Source organism: Vipera berus, assembly GCF_964194415.1.
Source record: "Vipera berus genome assembly, chromosome: 1".
Taxonomy (NCBI): Eukaryota; Metazoa; Chordata; class Lepidosauria; order Squamata; family Viperidae; genus Vipera; species Vipera berus.
In genome coordinates this window covers 319,088,889-319,106,845 of record NC_138202.1, presented here as the reverse complement: position 1 = coordinate 319,106,845, position 17,957 = coordinate 319,088,889, and the positions used below count along the sequence as shown (strand labels likewise).

Sequence of the window (17,957 nt, the reverse complement as noted above, 5' to 3'; positions counted from 1 at the left end):
GCAAACTTCCATTTGTCCCTCTCTGTTCAATTGATCTATTAATGTAAGGGAATTTTAAAGGCCTTTAACAATTAATTTTTATAGTTATTTTAATTTCTGATGTTACTCTGTGTGGTTATGTATTTCATATAGGATGTTTTACCTAGTTAGTATTTGTTCTATGCACTGCAACCTACCCCAAAGAGTAGGTATTAAACTGATTTAAAATTCCAGATATAAAGTTTAGCTTATTTTTCTTCTAAAACTATTACCAGAGACCTCTAACAGAAGAGTTATTATTTCTAATTAATAGCTCTCTTCTTCTTCAGTAATTAGGATGTTTTAAAAATTTGGTGAACTCCTAGGTCCGTACTTATCTCCAGCGTGTTGCTGTAGTTTTCGACGCAAGGTAGTACAAATATAAGCTTTGTCCTCTTTCTTCATGAACTCAGGAAGTGGGTCAGATAAAGGACTCCAGTAACAATCTTCACTTAGGGAGTGGAGGAGCAGCTCTGCCAGTTGTTTGGTGGCTGTCTGGTGAAGAATGGAAAATACATTCTGAAAAACTCAAAAGCCAGATTTCATCTTATGCTGTGAGCCAGTATAAAACATGGAATCCATTGCGTTGCACAAGAAAGAATAAACAATAGTAAGTATTAAGCAAGGGAGCTCTAAAGAAGCCAACACAATCATTTCTGTTGCTCAGTATATGTGTTTGTGGGTGTTAGCATGCATACCTTAAAGGTAAGGTAAAGGTAAAGGTTCCCCTGCACATGCGTGCTAGTTGTTTCCGACTCTAGGGGCCGGTGCTCATCTCCGTTTCAAAGCCAAAGAGCCAGCGCTTGTCCGAGGACGTCTCCGTGGTCATGTGGCCGGCATGACTAGATGCCAAAGGCGCATGGAACGCCTTTACTTGGACCTTCCCACCGTAGTGGTCCCTATTTTTCTACTTGCATTTTTACATGCTTTCAAACTGCTAGGTTGGCAGAAGCTGGGACGAGTAACAGGCGCTCAACTCTGTTACGCGGCACTCGGGATTCGACCCCCCAAACTGCTGACCTTCTGATCGACAGGCTCAGCGTCCTAACCCATTGAGCCACCGCGTCCCTTTATGCATACCTTATATGTTTGTAATTAGGCTTTTATGGCACTTCAGTATAGAAAGCAGTGGTAAATGTTGTTTGAAAATGGAACTTTTCTCTAAAAACATCTACTTCCTGTCCTTTCAATGGGGGTCTTCTTTACTGCACAGTTTAACAATGATGTTAGTTTGTTTCACTTTTGTTAAGAATGACACCAAGCAAAAAAATAACTCTAGTTTTTATTTCTATTAACACAGTCTCTGGCAAAGCAAAGAAGAAAAAGCATGTTTTGCTCAGAATACATTTTCTGGCTACAAGTAAAATTTACACACCTTCATTCAACATTCCAAATTAATTAACTTAGAAATTTTGGCAGGTTAATTCTACCTCTAAACTTTTATGTCCATAATATTAAAACAAATTATTAAAATTATTGGTAGTACTATGCAAGAATCCAAGACCTTATCCTTCCAGGGCACATTAAACATCAGAAATAATGATACTGTTAATACATTATGGTACGTGTGATTATATTCAAATGTCACAATAAAACTCAGCATCGTGCACTTTTGCTCTACAGATTAGTTCAATAAAAGATATTAGATTTTTTTCCCTTTCATTTTTTATTACACAAAATAAAGGATACATCTGAATGTTAAGCTGTGATTATTAACAATAATTATAGAATATAATAGAGCTGGAAGGCACATTGGAGATCTTCCAGTCCAGCCCCCTGCTCAAGCAGGAGAACCTATACCATATCAAGACAGTTGATTGTCTAGTCTCTTTTTAAAAATCTCCAATGATGGAGCACCCATGATTTCTGGGGGTAAACTGTTCCACTGGTTGATTGTCCTCACTGTCAGGAAGTTTCTCCTTAATTCCAGGTTGCTTCTCTCATTGATCAGTTTCCAACCATTGTTTCTTGGCTTAATCCTCTGATTGTCTCTGCTATTTTTCTGTCTCTGCAAGTTCCATTGGTTCCTTGATTATCTCATCCATAAAGCTGGACAATCATTTTGGTTCCATTGCCTCCAGGGGTATAATCCCGAACATCCCTGTGACCTTTTAGCTACATCACATTTTACCCTTACCAATCAATTAAGTGGTAATCAGTGAAGTTGACACCAGTCACAAGCTGGCCCTCAAAAACCATCGACTCAGTTGATGCTACTGTACATCTTGGCACGAATGATCTGTCCCATAAAGATGTACTCTCTCTGCAGAATGATTTCCAGAGCTTGGGGCAGGAACTTAGTAGGATAGGCTGTAGGCTTACTTTTTTTTAGAGATTTTACCAGTATATAAGGAACAAAAAGGAAAAGGCCAGCATATAGCAGAGTTCAATGTGTGACTAAAGGAGTCGTGTAAAAGGGAAGGTTTTGGTTATATTAGTCACAATGACTGCAGCTGCTCTAATGAAAAACTGTATAAAAGAGATAGTTTGCAGCCATCAAAGAAAGGAACTGAGTTACTTGGCATTAAATTCACAGATTTTCTGGAGAAACATTTAAACTAAACAACGGGGACAATGAGTTAATTGATATAGAACATTTCTGTCCCCAGCAATCTAAAACTAATAGTATTATCAGTGCATGTAACACAGATGTTTGTGTGGGTAAGAATATCAACCTTGCTGTCAAGCAAAATCAAGGTTTTAATATTGAGTGCCATATCAAGTGCACTAATCGAACAGGTGATAAGGAAGTAGGGGAACTCAGGCACCCCACAGGGTACCTGAAAGTAAACACAGGGTCAGTCATAAAGACTCAAATGTCTATACACCAATGCACAGACTATGAACAATAAACAGGGTGAATTAAAAATTTAATTTACCAAACAGAGGAAATAGATGAACTTTTTGCTAGTCAGTTAACTAAGGTATGTAGGAAGCACATCACAATAGTAATGGGGGACTTTAACTACCCTGACATCAACTAGGAGACAAACTCTGCACCAAGTGGAAAATCAAACAGGTTCCTGACAAACCTGGCAGACAACTTTGTCTACCAAAAAGTAGAGAAGGGAACTAGGGGATCAACCATATTGGACCTAATACTCACTAACAGAAATGAAATGATAGAAGGTATTGAAGCTACAGGAAACTTTGGGGGGGATGGTGATCATGCAATATTGGAATTCAACATTATGCAAGCACAAGCAATAGAACATAGTCAAACTAGAGTCTTCGACTTTTAAGACAGTTAATTTCAATAAACTTAGAGAGAGCTTGGGAAGGATTCCATGGATGAGAATCCTCAAGCAACTCAAGAAGCTTGGGGAAATTTGCAATTATAAAGCCCAGTCTAGCACAATACCAATGAAGAAGAAAAATAACAGCTCTCAAAAGAAATCAGCATGAGTCAGAACTCTCTGATAAATTAAAAGACAAAAAGGACAAGTATAAAAAGTGGAAAGAGGGGCACATAACTAAGGCAGAATATCAGCAAATAACCCAAGCCTGCAAAGATGAAGTGAGGAAAGCTAAGGCTCAAAATGAACTAAGGTTTGCGACAAAAGTCAACAATAACCAAAAAAAAAGCTTCTTTCAACATGTAAAAAACAAGAAAAAAGTCAAGGAAACAATTGATCCATTAGTGAGAGAAAGTGGCAAGAAGGTGACAAGCAACAAAGCAGAACTACTTAACTCATTTTTTGCATCCATCTTTACAGAGGGAAAAAACCAGTCCAACTTATCAAAAACGATACTATAAAAAGCAGATTAGAAACACGAGTTAAAATGGGCAAGAAAATGGTGAGCACCTGTCCACCCTAGACAAGTTTAAATCACAAGGACCAGATCAATTACACCCCAAGGTTCTGAAGGAACTGGCAGACGTGATCTCAGAACCACTGAACTATATCTTTCAAAGATCCTGGAGCACTGGGGAACTACTGGAGGACTGGAAAAGAGCTGATGTAGTTCTGATCTTCAGAAAAGGGGAAAAAAATAGATCCGGGAAACTACAGACCTATCAGCCTGACCTCAATATCTGGGAAGATTCTGGAAAAGATAATCAAGCAACAAATCAGTGAATACCTAGAGGCAAAAAATGTCATAACCCAAAAGCCAACATGGGTTTGTCAAAAACAGATCATGCCAGACAAATCTTATTGCATTCTTTGACAAGGTGACAAAATTAGCGGACAAGAGGAATGCTGTGGGTATAATTTACTTGGACTTCAGTAAGGCATTTGATAAAGTAGACCACAACCTACTACTTGATAAGATAGAAATATGTGGGTTAGACAGCATCACCATCAGATGGATTCCTAATTGGTTGACCAACTCAATGTGTCCTCAATGGAACTGCATCTACATGGAAGGAAATATGCAGTGGGATGCCCCAAGGCACTGTTTTAGGACCAGTTCTCTTCAACATCTTCATCAATGATTTGGATGAGGGGATAGATGGGGAACTCATCAAATCTATAGATGACAACAAGCTGGCAGGAATAGCCAACACTCCAAAAGATAGGCTTAAGATACAGAAAGAACTTGACAGACTTGAACATTGGGTGTTATCTAACAAAATGAAATTCAATGGTGAAAAAAGTAAGGTTCTACATTTAGGCAAGAAAAACCAAATACACAGGTACAGTATAGGCCAGGGGTAGGCAACCTTGGCTCTTTTATGACTCGTGGACTTCAATTCCCAGAATTCCTGAGCCAGCATAACTGGCTCAGGAATTCTGGGAGTTGAAGTCCACGAGTCATAAAAGAGCCAAGGTTGCCTACCCCTGGTATAGGTAGTACCTCTCTCAATAGTAGTAGCTATGAGAGGGATCTTGAAGTCCTAGTGGACAATCACTTAAATATGAGCCAGCAGTGTGCTGCAGCTGCCAAAAAAGCCAACACGGTGCTAAGCTGCATTAAAGGATGGAATGAATGCTATATTACAGGGAGGAAAGATACCCCCAACCTGGACAGAAGCTAATATTGTGTTACTTCCGAAAGAGGGTCAGGATACCATGATGACAAAGAATTATAGACCAATTTCATTATTAAATGAGGATTATAAACTATTCACTGCAATTTTGGCAGAAAGACTAAGAAAAGTTTTACAGGTATATATTAATGATCAAGCAGGCTCCTGTCTGCCAAAAAGACAGCTAAGGAACAATGTGAGAATGGTTTTGAACATGTGAAATCAGAAAGGGTACAAGGCAAGGATGCCCATTGTCTCCACTGCTGTTTATCCTGGTTTTGGAATCCTGAATAGAGATATCAGGCAAGATAAGAAAATAAAAGGTACAAATGTTAAAAAGGAAGTTTATAAATTGAAGGCCTTTGCTGATTATTTGGTGATTTTTCTGCAAGAACCAAAAAATAATATAGAATATTTTATGAGGAAACTAAATGAGTTTGGGTCCTTGGCCAGTTTTAAAATTAACAAGCAGAAAACATCAATGTTGATTAAGAATATGACCTCACAGTATGGTGATATAAAAAGTCTGGTTGAGTTGAGTTGAGAAAAAAGGTGAACTATGTTAACAAATTCAAACACAAGCTTGTTCAAAAATAATTATGTGCCTCTCTGGAATGGTATTAAAAATGGTTTACTAAGATGGGACAAACTGCATTTATCACTATTGGGTAGAATTTCTGTTTTACCAAAGATGCATTTCCTGTTTCAAACATTACCAATACTTGCAACTGACATTCCATTTAAACAATGGCAGAGAGATATTTCAAACTTTGTATGGTGTGTGTGTGGGGGGGGGGGAATACCAAGAATTAGATATAAACTATTGCAAGATGCTAAGGAAAGAGGAGGTTTGGGGTTATCTGATTTGAAACTGTACTTTAATGCTTGTTGCTTGCTTTGGCTAAAAGAATGGGTGAACCTTCAAAATAAGAGTTTATTGGACCTAAAAGGCCATGAATTAAGGTTTGGTTGGTACAGTTATTTGTGGTATGATAAAGTTAAAGTAAATGTTGTTTTTAATAATCATTTTATCAGGCGTGCCATTTTGAGAGTTTGGAATAAATACAAAACAAGGTTCTCTATTAAGGTGCCACTTTGGGTTTTCCCACGAGAAGCCTTTTTTAGAAAAGAGATGGCGATGAGGTCAAATTGGTGGACATGGTAAAATATTATCTTTTAACTTGGGCGAGTCTACCCTCAAATCTAAAGAGGAACTAGAATCAGAAGGTCATGCCAGCCACTGGTTTACATACGTGCAACTGAAAGAAAGATTTAAACTAGATATAAAGAATCATGGGTTTAGCTTTGTTAAAAATGAATTAGAAATCCTACTGTGTGGTAGTGATGAACATATTATTGCTAAAGTTTATAAAATGTTATTGAAGTTAAATCTGGAAAATGAACAAGTAAAACATTGCATGATTCAGTGGGCAAGGAATTTTGGGTATAATATAATGCTTGAACAACGGGAAAATATGTGGAATAAAGGATTAAAATTTACATAAAACTATAAACTAAAAGAAAAATTTTATAAGATAATGTACCATTAGTATTTAACACCAGATAAGTTATCAAAAATGTATAAAGGCATTTCAAATGAATGTTGGAAATGTAAGTGTAAAGAGGGGGAACTTCTACCACCTATGGTGGACGTGTGATAAAGCAATAAAATATTTGAGCAGGATTCATATGATAACAAAGAAAATTCTTAAGGTGAATATAGAAAGAAATCCAGAGACTTTTCTTTGGGGGCTAATGGACAAAGATTTTGAAAACAAATATGGAACTTTGATGTTATATATGTTGATAGCAGCAAGAGTGCTCTACGCTCAGAAATGGAAGACTACACTGATTCCCACAACAGAGGAATGGCTGTAAAAACTGATGGAGCAAGCAGAGATGGCTAAATTGACTGTACTGATTCAAGAAAAGAACTCTAATACTTTTATTGCTACGTGGAAACCACTTCTGGTCTTTGTGCTTGAGGTGGGAAAAAATGAAACTTTGATTTTGGGTTTTACCAATTAGATAGACCTGATATCAAAATGGCTAGTTTATGTTATTTTGTAAAAGTAAAAGGTTGAGGTCTGATGTTGAAATTCTATTTTACTACACCAAAGGAAGTCGGAATTCAAAGCCTTTTTTCTTCTTTTTTCCCCCTTCCCTCACTTTTCTATTCCCTTTTCCCTTCTGTATCTTTCCTGCAATTTACTTTCGTATTTTCATTGTATTGTATACTATAAACTAATAAAACTTATGTAATGTATTGGGCCTTGTTTTACAGAGTGTACCACGTGGGGTTGTAATGCTGGAAGGTTGTTTAAGCAGGGAGCTGGCTAACAGCTCCCAGCTCCTCAGACAACCCGTCTCCAGCGCTGCCATTGGCTACCTCTAGGGTGGCAATAGGTTGCTTCAAACCTACTGGCCGCCACCTAGAGGCCAGGGTATAAATAGCTACATTCACAGCCCTGTTCCTCAGTTCAGTTCCTGCAAGCAAATAAAGAATGTTCCTGACTGAACTCACTCGCCTCGTCTCATCATTCAAGCAACAATATAATACACAGCAACTTATATAATCTGAAGAAAGGGGGTGGCCTTTCAGCTCTGAAGGAGTGTTGGTACTCTGTCCCTGCAAGAAGCTATCACTGGACCTAATGATCCTGGACAATTTTCATCTTTTTAGGGAAGGTTGTTGAGAAGGTGGTCTGATAAGACCTCCAGAGAACTCTATAAGAAATAGAGTTCAATATCACTACCCATGATGTCCTTCTGTACAGAATAAAGGGACTGAGACAGAGGGACACCACACTGTGGTGTTGTTCTGGTTCTCCTTTCACTGAGGCCAATCTGCACTGATGGAGAGAAGAAATCAAATATATGGTCCCTTGCTGGTAGGGTGCTTGACACTTTCTCTCCACCTGCTCAACTTTTACATGAAACTAATGGGTGAGGTCAGCCATTGGTTCAGGGTCCACTATTATCATTCTGCAGATGATACCCAATTATATATCTTGCAAGTGATGCTGATGCAGTGTCCCAGTGTCTGGAGGCTTTGCAGGCCTGGATGAGGAGGAGTAAACTTAGACTCAATCCTGATAAGACCAAGTAGCTATGAGTATTTCAGGCCTCTGGTCTCAAGAGTCTCCATCTTTAGTCTTGGATGAAGCTGCATTACTCCATTCAAGACTGTTGCACAATCTAGAGACATCTTGGAGTCCCAACTTCTGCTTGAAGAGCAGGTAACAGCTTTGGCCAAGAGGGATTTTGCACAGATCTATCTAGTATGTCATCTGCACCTGTTCCTTCATCAGCAGGGTCCTTGGACAGGCACTCATTCCCTAAACTACTCAAGAATGGATTATTGTGGACTTCCAGAGAAGCAATGGGGGACTGAAGATAGTTCCACTATAGCAAAGCCAACTATCACAGCAACAAGAGGAGCCATCAGCTCCTCAGAATTCTCTGGATCAAAGGGAAAATAAGAATCACCCACAGGTTTGCTCCATACAGAATCTCCCTATGATGAGATTGTAAATATTTTTTTCTTGTGTTTTTGTATCACTCTGCACTTCTCTCCCCCCCCCCTCAAAAAATGGAGCAATCAGGTATATATGGAACACCCTTAAAAATCACTCATAAGCTACAGTAATGTGCTTATATGACAACTCTGCTTCATGAGCCAGTTAGCTTCCAGGTACAATTCAAGATACTTGCTATCATATAGAACCTATATGACATAGAGCCTGGTTACTTGAAGAACCAGCTATCTCCATTAATTTCTGCCCATTCAATTAAACAGTGTGATCTAATTGGATGAAGAACGCCTTTTCTACTACAGTATCTGCCCTCTAGAATAGTATCCCCCACCCCCACCCACCCCAACAGCCATACAGCTCCCACCCTGATGAGGTTCCATTTTTGCTCATCTTGGGTGATGAACCCCTATATAAGATTTGGGTTTGTTTTGCACGGTTATTTTTCATGGGCACACATCTCTTTCTTCTTTAATTTTATTGTTGTAATTTTTTCATAGTGTAAAGCACCCCAGTTGTTTGGTGTTGGGCATTTTTAAAATTTATATATATAAACAATTTTCAATAACTGCATCAATCAACAGAGGGAAAAAGCCATAATGATTTTCCCTTATATATACAAGCTTATATGATTGTTAATCTGAAATAGAATAGTTTTTAGTTTCAGAGTAAGTGGGTCTTTTCTAATATGCCATCATGTTTTGAAACAGACTGAATGCAGGCTCCATGCTTTATTCTTTTGATACTGCAAAAATTTACACTAATATTTTGACATGCAAATGGTTATAAATGGTCACACTATGCAGTAATCTGGATGTGGGTGCAGCATCTTTGAATGCTAAAAATGGCACTCAGCATACCAGTAGTTGCTAAAACTATGGGACTATATTTCTTGCAGTTCCTGTCATTTGTAGCTGCTGTTGCTGATGCTGTTGAAAAAGTTCCCAGAAACACATAAAATCTGACTGAAATAGCTCTTGGAGGAAAGAAGAACCCTGAAACTCTCTAAAATGAACCTTGCTCCATTCCAGGTCAACTCAAATTCCAAACCTCTGATCCAATCTGTTCAAATGCAACTTTTGAACCTCTTTCTTTCCAGCTCTTCCTTTCATCTCTGTCTATTAGTGTGCTGTTTCTACAGAAATGTAACTAAGACCCATGTGGCAAGACAATTTTTAAAAAAAGTTTACATTAGGCAGAATTATATAATTTTCTCCCACCTAGATTTTATAATAGTCTTCTGTAGTAGAAGAAACTACCAAAGTTAGGTATGTTAAATTCCATTTGACCATATTAACCAGTTAGTTAACTCAGAATTGCAACACCAGGCTTACATGGTAAAAAGGAGGAAGGAAGGAAGGAAGGAAGGAAGGAAGGAAGGAAGGAAGGAAGGAAGGAAGGAAGGAAGGAAGGAAGGAAGGTTGGTTTACAGCCTTCTGCCAAGAGAGCTAATGTGGAATCCAGGGAATTGAGCTTACCATTCTGAAGCTCTGGGTAGCCTTTGTTTCCATGGTCCTTAACAATTCTCTTAGATTCCTTATTCCTTGAATAATGTTGCTAAAGAAAAAAAAATCAAAGGCTGAATTGTCCATGAATTATGAACAACAAAAGAATCTCTCTTATATTAAATATATGTACATTCATACATATATGCATACATATATATGCACACTTATACGTAGGTTGGGTTAATAGTAATAAAGCAAGTCAGCAAACCTTCAAAGAATACTTTCCCAGATGGTGACTGATAAGAAGAACTTGCACTTCATACTTAAAGTTTATCAGAAGGCAGTGCCTTCTCCCATTGTACCTGGCTAAAAGAGTGGTTAGAACAGAGGTGTAGTACTGTGGATTCATATGTCACCCTAACCTATTGCACGGGATAATGCTGAGGAAAAAACATGGCAGACAAAGCATGTTACTTTATGTTCAGCTCTTGGACTAAGGTAGAATATAATAGTGAAACCAGTTTTTACCCCAGCTTAGTTTGGAGACATTTTAAAAAATATATTAAACCTAGTTTAATGCTTAGCCTAACATATATCTCTATTTATTATTACAGAATAACTGTGCCACAGTCTTCAACTACTGTCCTTAGATTGGCTACCCATTCCTGAATCAGAGAATCTGTACATTTTTCCCCTGAATTTAGGATATGTTGTAAATTAGTTTTGTTGACAGTAAACCCACTTTTCCCCATGACTTATGGTCCATCTCACACAGATTTTAGCTATAAAAAGGAGAAACTTCCTAGTATTAAGAGCTGTATCTTGTGCTGCTTTGATAAACACTATTTCACTGAATGTATTTAAGCAGAAGCTGATTATCCTTTTATCAAGGATTCTGTAAACTACATAGCAGACCTCTAGAAACCATGGGCTCTCTATGGAAGTTCCTCCTGTTTCAATCTGAAAACCAGTTAATATTTTATTTTACATCAAGAAATGTGCACTTGAGATGTCAAAAAAATTGAAGTGCCTATCTGAAAGGAAACAGATGCACACAGACGCATAACTCACATACCAGAAAATTTTACTCCCTGAAATCACATCACAGCCTGTAAGGATTTGTTGCACTTAGAACTCTACATACTTCATCTCTTAACTTAAGAAACAAAATCATTTCTCTAATCATACCACATTTAGAAATCACTCATCTAATAAGAACATCAAGTGACCCACTTCACTTTCCACATTTTGTTTACTTGGCTTATGAAGAGATCTGTCTGCACCCTCTTGTGGCAGAGAAAAAAACAGATCCAATCCAATCTACTTTTTTTCGTCCTACATTGATTCTCTGTATTAAAACACTGGGGAGAGAATTACAACTAAAATTTCTTGTAATTAAGAATCCTAGAATGATACCTCTCCTAACAATTAATTGTTCCTTTTTGGTGATTAAATGAAGTTTGATAATGTATTCTTAGTGGTACATCTTTTTATCAATTGAACACAGATTTTAGGGGTATTCAAACAAACCCACTAAACCAAAATTAGCAATTAGCTTTATGCATGTATAACCTGTTTGCTTCCAGGGCACCTTTTTCATTAATGCTGAAAACAAATACAGGTAGTCCTCGACTTAACGACAATAATTAACCTCAAAATTTCTGTTATTAAGTGAGATAATTTTTACGTGAGTTTAGTCCCATTTTATGACCTTGCTTGCCACAGTTAAGTGAATCACTGCAGTTGATTAGTTAGTAACCCAGTTGTTAAGTGAATGTGGCTTCCCCATTGACTTTGCTTGTCAGAAGGTCGCAAAAGGTGATCACATGACCTTGGGACACAGCAACAGTCATAAATATGAACCAGTTGCCAAGCGTCTGAATTTTGATCTGAATTTTGATCACATGATCATGGGGATGCTGCAAAGGTTGTAAGTGTGAAAAATGGTCATAAGTCACTTTTTCAGTGCTGTTGTAACTTTGAACAGTCATTAAACGAACTAGTCAAGGGTAAGACTAGAAAATCCATTCCTGCTACTCAATCAAAATATGGACAAGTGAAGGACCTTACTTCAACATCTCCTTATTTCATAAGTATGTCAACATTGTACAATTTCAATCAGTTCTTGCTTGTATCTTTTTACCTACTGGTAGTTTTGAACAGAACTATATCCAAAGCTTTTTATGTGAAATCCTGTTTATTATATACCTACCCTCTCTTTAAATGAGCCACATATGCACTCTGTAGAGCTGCTTCCAGAAAGTAAGGGAGTTCAAAATCCAAGGAAGACATCTGACTGCCTTTTATGCTTCTTGTATGTGTATTATTAAACCTCTGGTAATGGAAGAGAGAGATAGGGAGAGAGATGACAGATAAATATGAACAATAACTTTGCTTAATGCTTATTCTATTCTTCCTCCAAAGGTCAGGGAAAATGACTAATATAAGGGAAAGAGGATGGGGTAAAGATAATTTGAAATTTGCTTTGAATTACACTTGTTATTCCTTTATAGTTTGGCCATTTTTTTGTGCTGGTTTCATAAGGATCACCAGAGAAAGATCCTTATATTTCCCTCTGTATTTCTGGTAATATACTAAGCAGGTCTACATAATTTAAGAGTCACAAACTATAAACAAAAGAACAGCTAAAACCACAAGTGGTAGCCCATTAAAGACTCAATAGCTCTTTCCTTTCTATGGTTTAATTAAAACTGAAAAAACAGAAAAGTGGTTAAGCATCTGAGTACTGGATCCCATAAACCGGATGGATTACAAATCAATACCTGCCCTTCTATGAGCCCCAAATTAGGACTGTGCAGTGACTTGAAGGGAAAAAAAAATTTTTGAAGGGGAAAAGAGTGACTTGGAGTGCATGAGGCTATTCGCACAGCACCTCTGGGAAACTCCTAAAAGCTGCTGCATTTTTTTTCCAGCACAGCTGTTAGTGTGATCTCAGGAAAACATGGATTTGCTTTAAGGCACTGACAGTGGGTCTTACATTAGTCGCATATACAGTCCAAAGCATCTTCAAATCCAAACTACTGAACAGACCTGCTAGATTATTCGATTGTCTGTAATCAGATTACCATCTTTAACAACTAGATTTCATAATGACATCTGCAGCAATTTGCAATGATGTCAAACTGTGTCAGTTACAATTAAATCTTCCCATATTTTACGTAAGCTACTGTATTTGCATAATAATGTAAAGATGCACATTTAGTCAATAGTTCCCTGTACTGATGTCCCTTTTGAGGATGCACATCAACCTTGGTTGATCACAAAAAAGCTAAAGAGCATCAAACCTACTCAGTAGCTAAATGGGATGCTGCTAAATGCAAGAGTTGAAACATCCTAGAAGATTATGGCAAACCCACTTCTATACTGTTGCCAAGAAAATACCATGGGTGGACCAGGAATTGAGCATGACTTGAAGACTTTTCTTTACCCAAATGTAAAATAACCTTGAATTTAAGATGGTTCCTGACCCCAACATACAAAATAAAAGGGAAACTTGGGATGCACCCATTATCAAATTTGTAATTGAGCAAAATGACCTTCCCATTTTAAAGGTAAATTGACTGTAGACAAAAAAAATAGTCTTCATTTTAGATAAATACAGTAAAAGCATATAATACGGTTTTGCATAAACCACAACTGATATAGCACACATTATTCAAAATCTGGCAATTTTCCTCAGAATCTTTAAAGTGACAATAAATTTATTCTATTCTGTTCTGTTCTGTTATTAATTTTACGTATTTATCTGTGGTATTTTAGTGATTTTCAAACCTGTGTTCTGTAATTCAGTATTCAAAAAGCTGGCAAAATGTGGTGCTAAAATATAAAATTACATACAGGGATCTGATTCAAATTCCCATTCAGCCAGGTGCATGAAGTCTTGGGCTATGTGGACTTAACCACCTCAGAAAAGTAATAGGTGAGCAAAAGACAACAGCATCTCGAGCATATTGGAGGGAAAGCAGAATAAAAATGAGCATCAGGCATGATCCCAGAGTCTATAATTTAGCACATTTTCTGGCTTTTGTTTAGTGGAAAACAAGTTAAACAGTAATATAACAGGGATATAGAGCTGACTCTTAATTTACCTTCTCCAGTTCTTGCAGGAAAATCTGAGCGATTACACATGCCCTTTCAAAGCAAATCATGACTTCCTCGTCTCTTTCTGACAGCCGGATTTGGGAAGCAAAGGAATTGGGCGAACGTTCCAGTGCCAAGCCTGTGAAAACAGCAACAGTGTCTCTTCAATGCCATGCTGAAAAGCACTAACTATCAATTAGTTCTCACTTTGTGCAACCATCCCCATAATCTTCACTACCTAGAGAAGTCTAACCTAGCTGGAGGCTATTTACTGGAGTGAATTTAAATCTTATATCCTGATTTAAAGGGGGAGAGCTTCAGGACAACCACACCCTAGAATCTCTCAGGCTGTATTTAGTAGGTTAGAAGGTTGTAGCTATAGTCTGGCAAGGTTCTGTCCATGGTTAGATGTAAGCAAATAAAGGACTGTTGTGTGGTCTTTGGGGTTGGTCTTGAATTCCAAGAGCATAGATTGCTTCAGCTTCAGGAAGAGTAGTATCTTTTATATTGTAGCTAGTTTATTGCCACTGATTCCCTTTCCATGATGTTTTTTTTGAAAAGGGGGGGATTAACCTTCTAGCTACCATGTAGCTAAATAGATATGTTTGCATCCATATGAGAAATATGAGCAATATGCAAGGATATTTTTAAAATCAAAAGGGGGTGGTGAGCAAAGTTTTCAGATTAGTAACAGAATTGCAGCAAGAAGCTACAGTATGTACACTGTAAAGCTCTCTATTTTCCCTAGTTTTGCAGAAAACAAATATTAAAAAACCCTCTCTACAGCATGTTGTCTTGTTTACATACATAATACATACACACACACACACACACACACACAGAGAGAGAGAGAGAGAGAGAGAGAGAGAGAGAGAGAGAGAGAGAGAGAGAGAGAGAGAGAGAGAGAGAGAGAGAATCATGGGGTTATAAAGACTTTGGAGGTCTTCTAATCCAACCCTTTGCTGAGGATAAGAATCCTCAGGCTATCCCAGACAAATGAGCTTTAAGGTGGTTGTTCTTTGTTTATCTGTTAAAAAAAATTATATTCTTCCGGTATTGTATTTCAACTATGAGTTCTATCCCCCCAGGTTTCAATCACACCAATAATGTCATAGTCCACCACCACCATCCATACTAGGATTTCAAGTTCTCCTGGTTTGTTCTTCCTACTCTGTGAATAAGCAATTGAGCCTTCTTAGGTTTGCCTGTTGCATCTCCTAGTAGTGTATTTCTGAGCACTCCTTCTTTATCACTTGCTGATTTGTAAGATTTAATGCCTTTGGGCTTATGCTTAAATGTGGTTGTCGATCTCCCTTCCCCTTCAGATATAGTTGAAAGCCCACTAGATATTGATGGCATTATATTCATTATATTGTATGTTGTATTATATTATACTGCATATACTGAATATATTCATTATATCCAATATAGCATTCATTCATCCTAATAATTTAAACCAGCTTCTTATGTACATATACATGTGGAATCTGGCTACTGTCCATAAAATTATTATGTAAAGGTAAAGGTTCCCCCGCACATGCGTGCTTGTCATTTCCAACTCTAGGGGCTGGTGCTCATCTCCGTTTCAAAGCCGAAGAGCCAGCGCTTGTCCGAGGACGTCTCCGTGGTCATGTGGCCGGCATGACTAGATGCCAAAGGCGCATGGAACACTGTTACCTTCCCACCGGAATGGTCCCTATTTTTCTACTTGCATTTTTACGTGCTTTCGAACTGCTAGGTTGGCAGAAGCTGGGACGAGTAACAGGCGCTCACTCTGTTACGCGGCACCTGGGATTGGACCCACCAAACTGCTGACCATCTGATCGACAAGCTCAGCGTCCTAACCCACTGAGCCACCACGTCCCTAAAATTATTATAGATAAATATATACACAAATACGTAAGATTGGGACAGGCTCAGTTCCACAAATAAGGTCAATTTTAATACCATCTTTTTCTGCCTCTCTAATTAGGATTCTGTATTTCTCCATTCAATCCTTATGTCACATTCTTATTTTCCTTTTCCTCTCTTTAAGTAGAAGTTATGTAAAGGTACCTTTGCAGACAGAAAGTCCCCAGTGGAATTCCTGGCACCTCCAAGTAAACCTGAAAAAATCCTTCTCTCATCCTCTGTACAAATACAGCCACTCATTATAGATAAAAGTGAGCTTCAGAGATTAAAAGGTCTTATTCAGATGTAGCAATTTCCTGAGTTCCTTCTCTCTGTTCCTATCTATTTTGTCCTTAGCTACCTTATACTGTACCTCCACACACCAGGTTATTTTTTTCTTCAACATGCCTACACAGTCAGCCTGGAAATTGGAACAGAATGTACAGAGGGGAATGGAAAAGCCCGTCCAATTTATTACTGCTATTATTACCAAACCTGAACTTTGCCCATTAATGCAGTCTTAACTTCAAAGATTAAAATCATGTGTGTCATCTCTCTCTCTCTCTCTCTCTCTCTCTCTCTCTCTCTCTCTCTCTCCCTCTCTCTCTCTCTCTCCCTCTCTCTCTCTCCCTCTCTGCCTCTCTCTGCCTCCCACCCCCCACCCCCACCCAACATTAGAAGTGAAAACCCCTGGCAAAAGCAGTCCATTAAAAGCCATACCAAACAAAATACAGCTAGTCCTTGCATTACAACAATTCATTTTGTGACTGTTCAAAGTTACAATGGCACTGGAAAAAGTGACTTATGACTGTTTTTCACATGACAGCGACAGCATCCCCATGATCATGTGATCAAAATTCAGATGCTTGGCAAATGACTCATACTTATGATGGTTGCAGCGTCCCAAGGTCAGGGGATCGATCACCTTTTGCGACCTTCTGACAAGTAAAGTCAATGGGGAAGCCAGATTCACTTAGTTACTAACTAACCAACTGCAGTGATTCACTGTAAAATGGGACTAAACTGTATCCCTCCTGTACTCTTTTTATAGTTATCTAATAAACTTGTGGGTGGGGGGGATTCTGGCTGATCAGTTAGTGGGGTTGCCAGGGTAATGAGAAGAAGGCAATCAAGTTAATCTACATCGTGGATTTCTCCCAAACGTCATGCAGAGGTGTTTTTGTTCAGGAAATCAATAATCCTATGGAGAAAAGAAAAGTGGGTGCCTACTTTTCCTACCAAGAAGTAACAATGGGCGTAAGGGGAAAGGAACCTGAGAAACCCACCAATCACTGCCTTGAAACTGCCCCACATTGAATTTATAAGGACAGTTTCTCACTGCTGAAGCACAGTAAAACTTGGCCAGTGCAAAGTAGATCAATATAGTTTTCTATCAACTCAAGGATGGGACAAATGCTTTAGGTCCTGGTGCAATTATGCTTGGTTTTCTTAAGGACTGCTGTATTCTGTTGAGGGAAATTGATCTAGGGGTTATGTTCCAGTATTGTGTAAAGCCAAAAGGCAGAAGAGATTGCTTAGAGAGACTGCATGAAATAAGGCAAAAGCCTGCATCTCAGCTAGAATCCATTCTATAAAGGGCAATAGGCTGGCTTAAGGAACCAAATCTTTAATAACAACATGCAGCACCTGTGCCTCCCCCAAGAGATGAGGTACATTTTCCACTGCTTGCTTGTTATTGTGGTCAGAATGTAGCACTCCTTCAGAAGTATTATAGGGTCTAATCAGGACAGCCAAACAAACTCAATCTAAAAACTGCTGCTATGGGTAAAAACCAAGACCTAGTTGACAGTTTTAAGTCTTAAGACAGGGATGGGAAGCTCCAGGGCCAAATGTGGCTCCAAGCACCCAGAGTTCCCTTGGTTTGAGTATATAGTGAATTTTTGTTTTATTCTTTTGTTCATTTTTGGGTAAGAGATTTAAGAGAATAACAGATGCCCTAACATTTGCAGAGGGTTAAGTATTTCTTTCATTCAT

General features: G+C 38.2%; 1 protein-coding gene across 3 annotated transcripts in view; it reads right to left on the bottom strand.

Moving 5' to 3' along the window:
• Nucleotides 1-17,957, bottom strand: part of TTC7A (tetratricopeptide repeat domain 7A) — a 180,076-nt gene that overhangs the window by 151,160 nt on the left and 10,959 nt on the right. For all 3 annotated transcript variants that reach the window (XM_081328349.1, XM_081328351.1, XM_081328350.1), the window contains exons 4-7: nt 14,081-14,211; nt 12,184-12,305; nt 10,002-10,080; nt 353-513 (exon numbers count right to left, since the gene is read on the bottom strand). In XM_081328349.1, the coding sequence (XP_081184475.1) occupies nt 353-513; nt 10,002-10,080; nt 12,184-12,305; nt 14,081-14,211 (493 nt within the window). The remainder of the gene's footprint in view (nt 1-352; nt 514-10,001; nt 10,081-12,183; nt 12,306-14,080; nt 14,212-17,957) is intronic.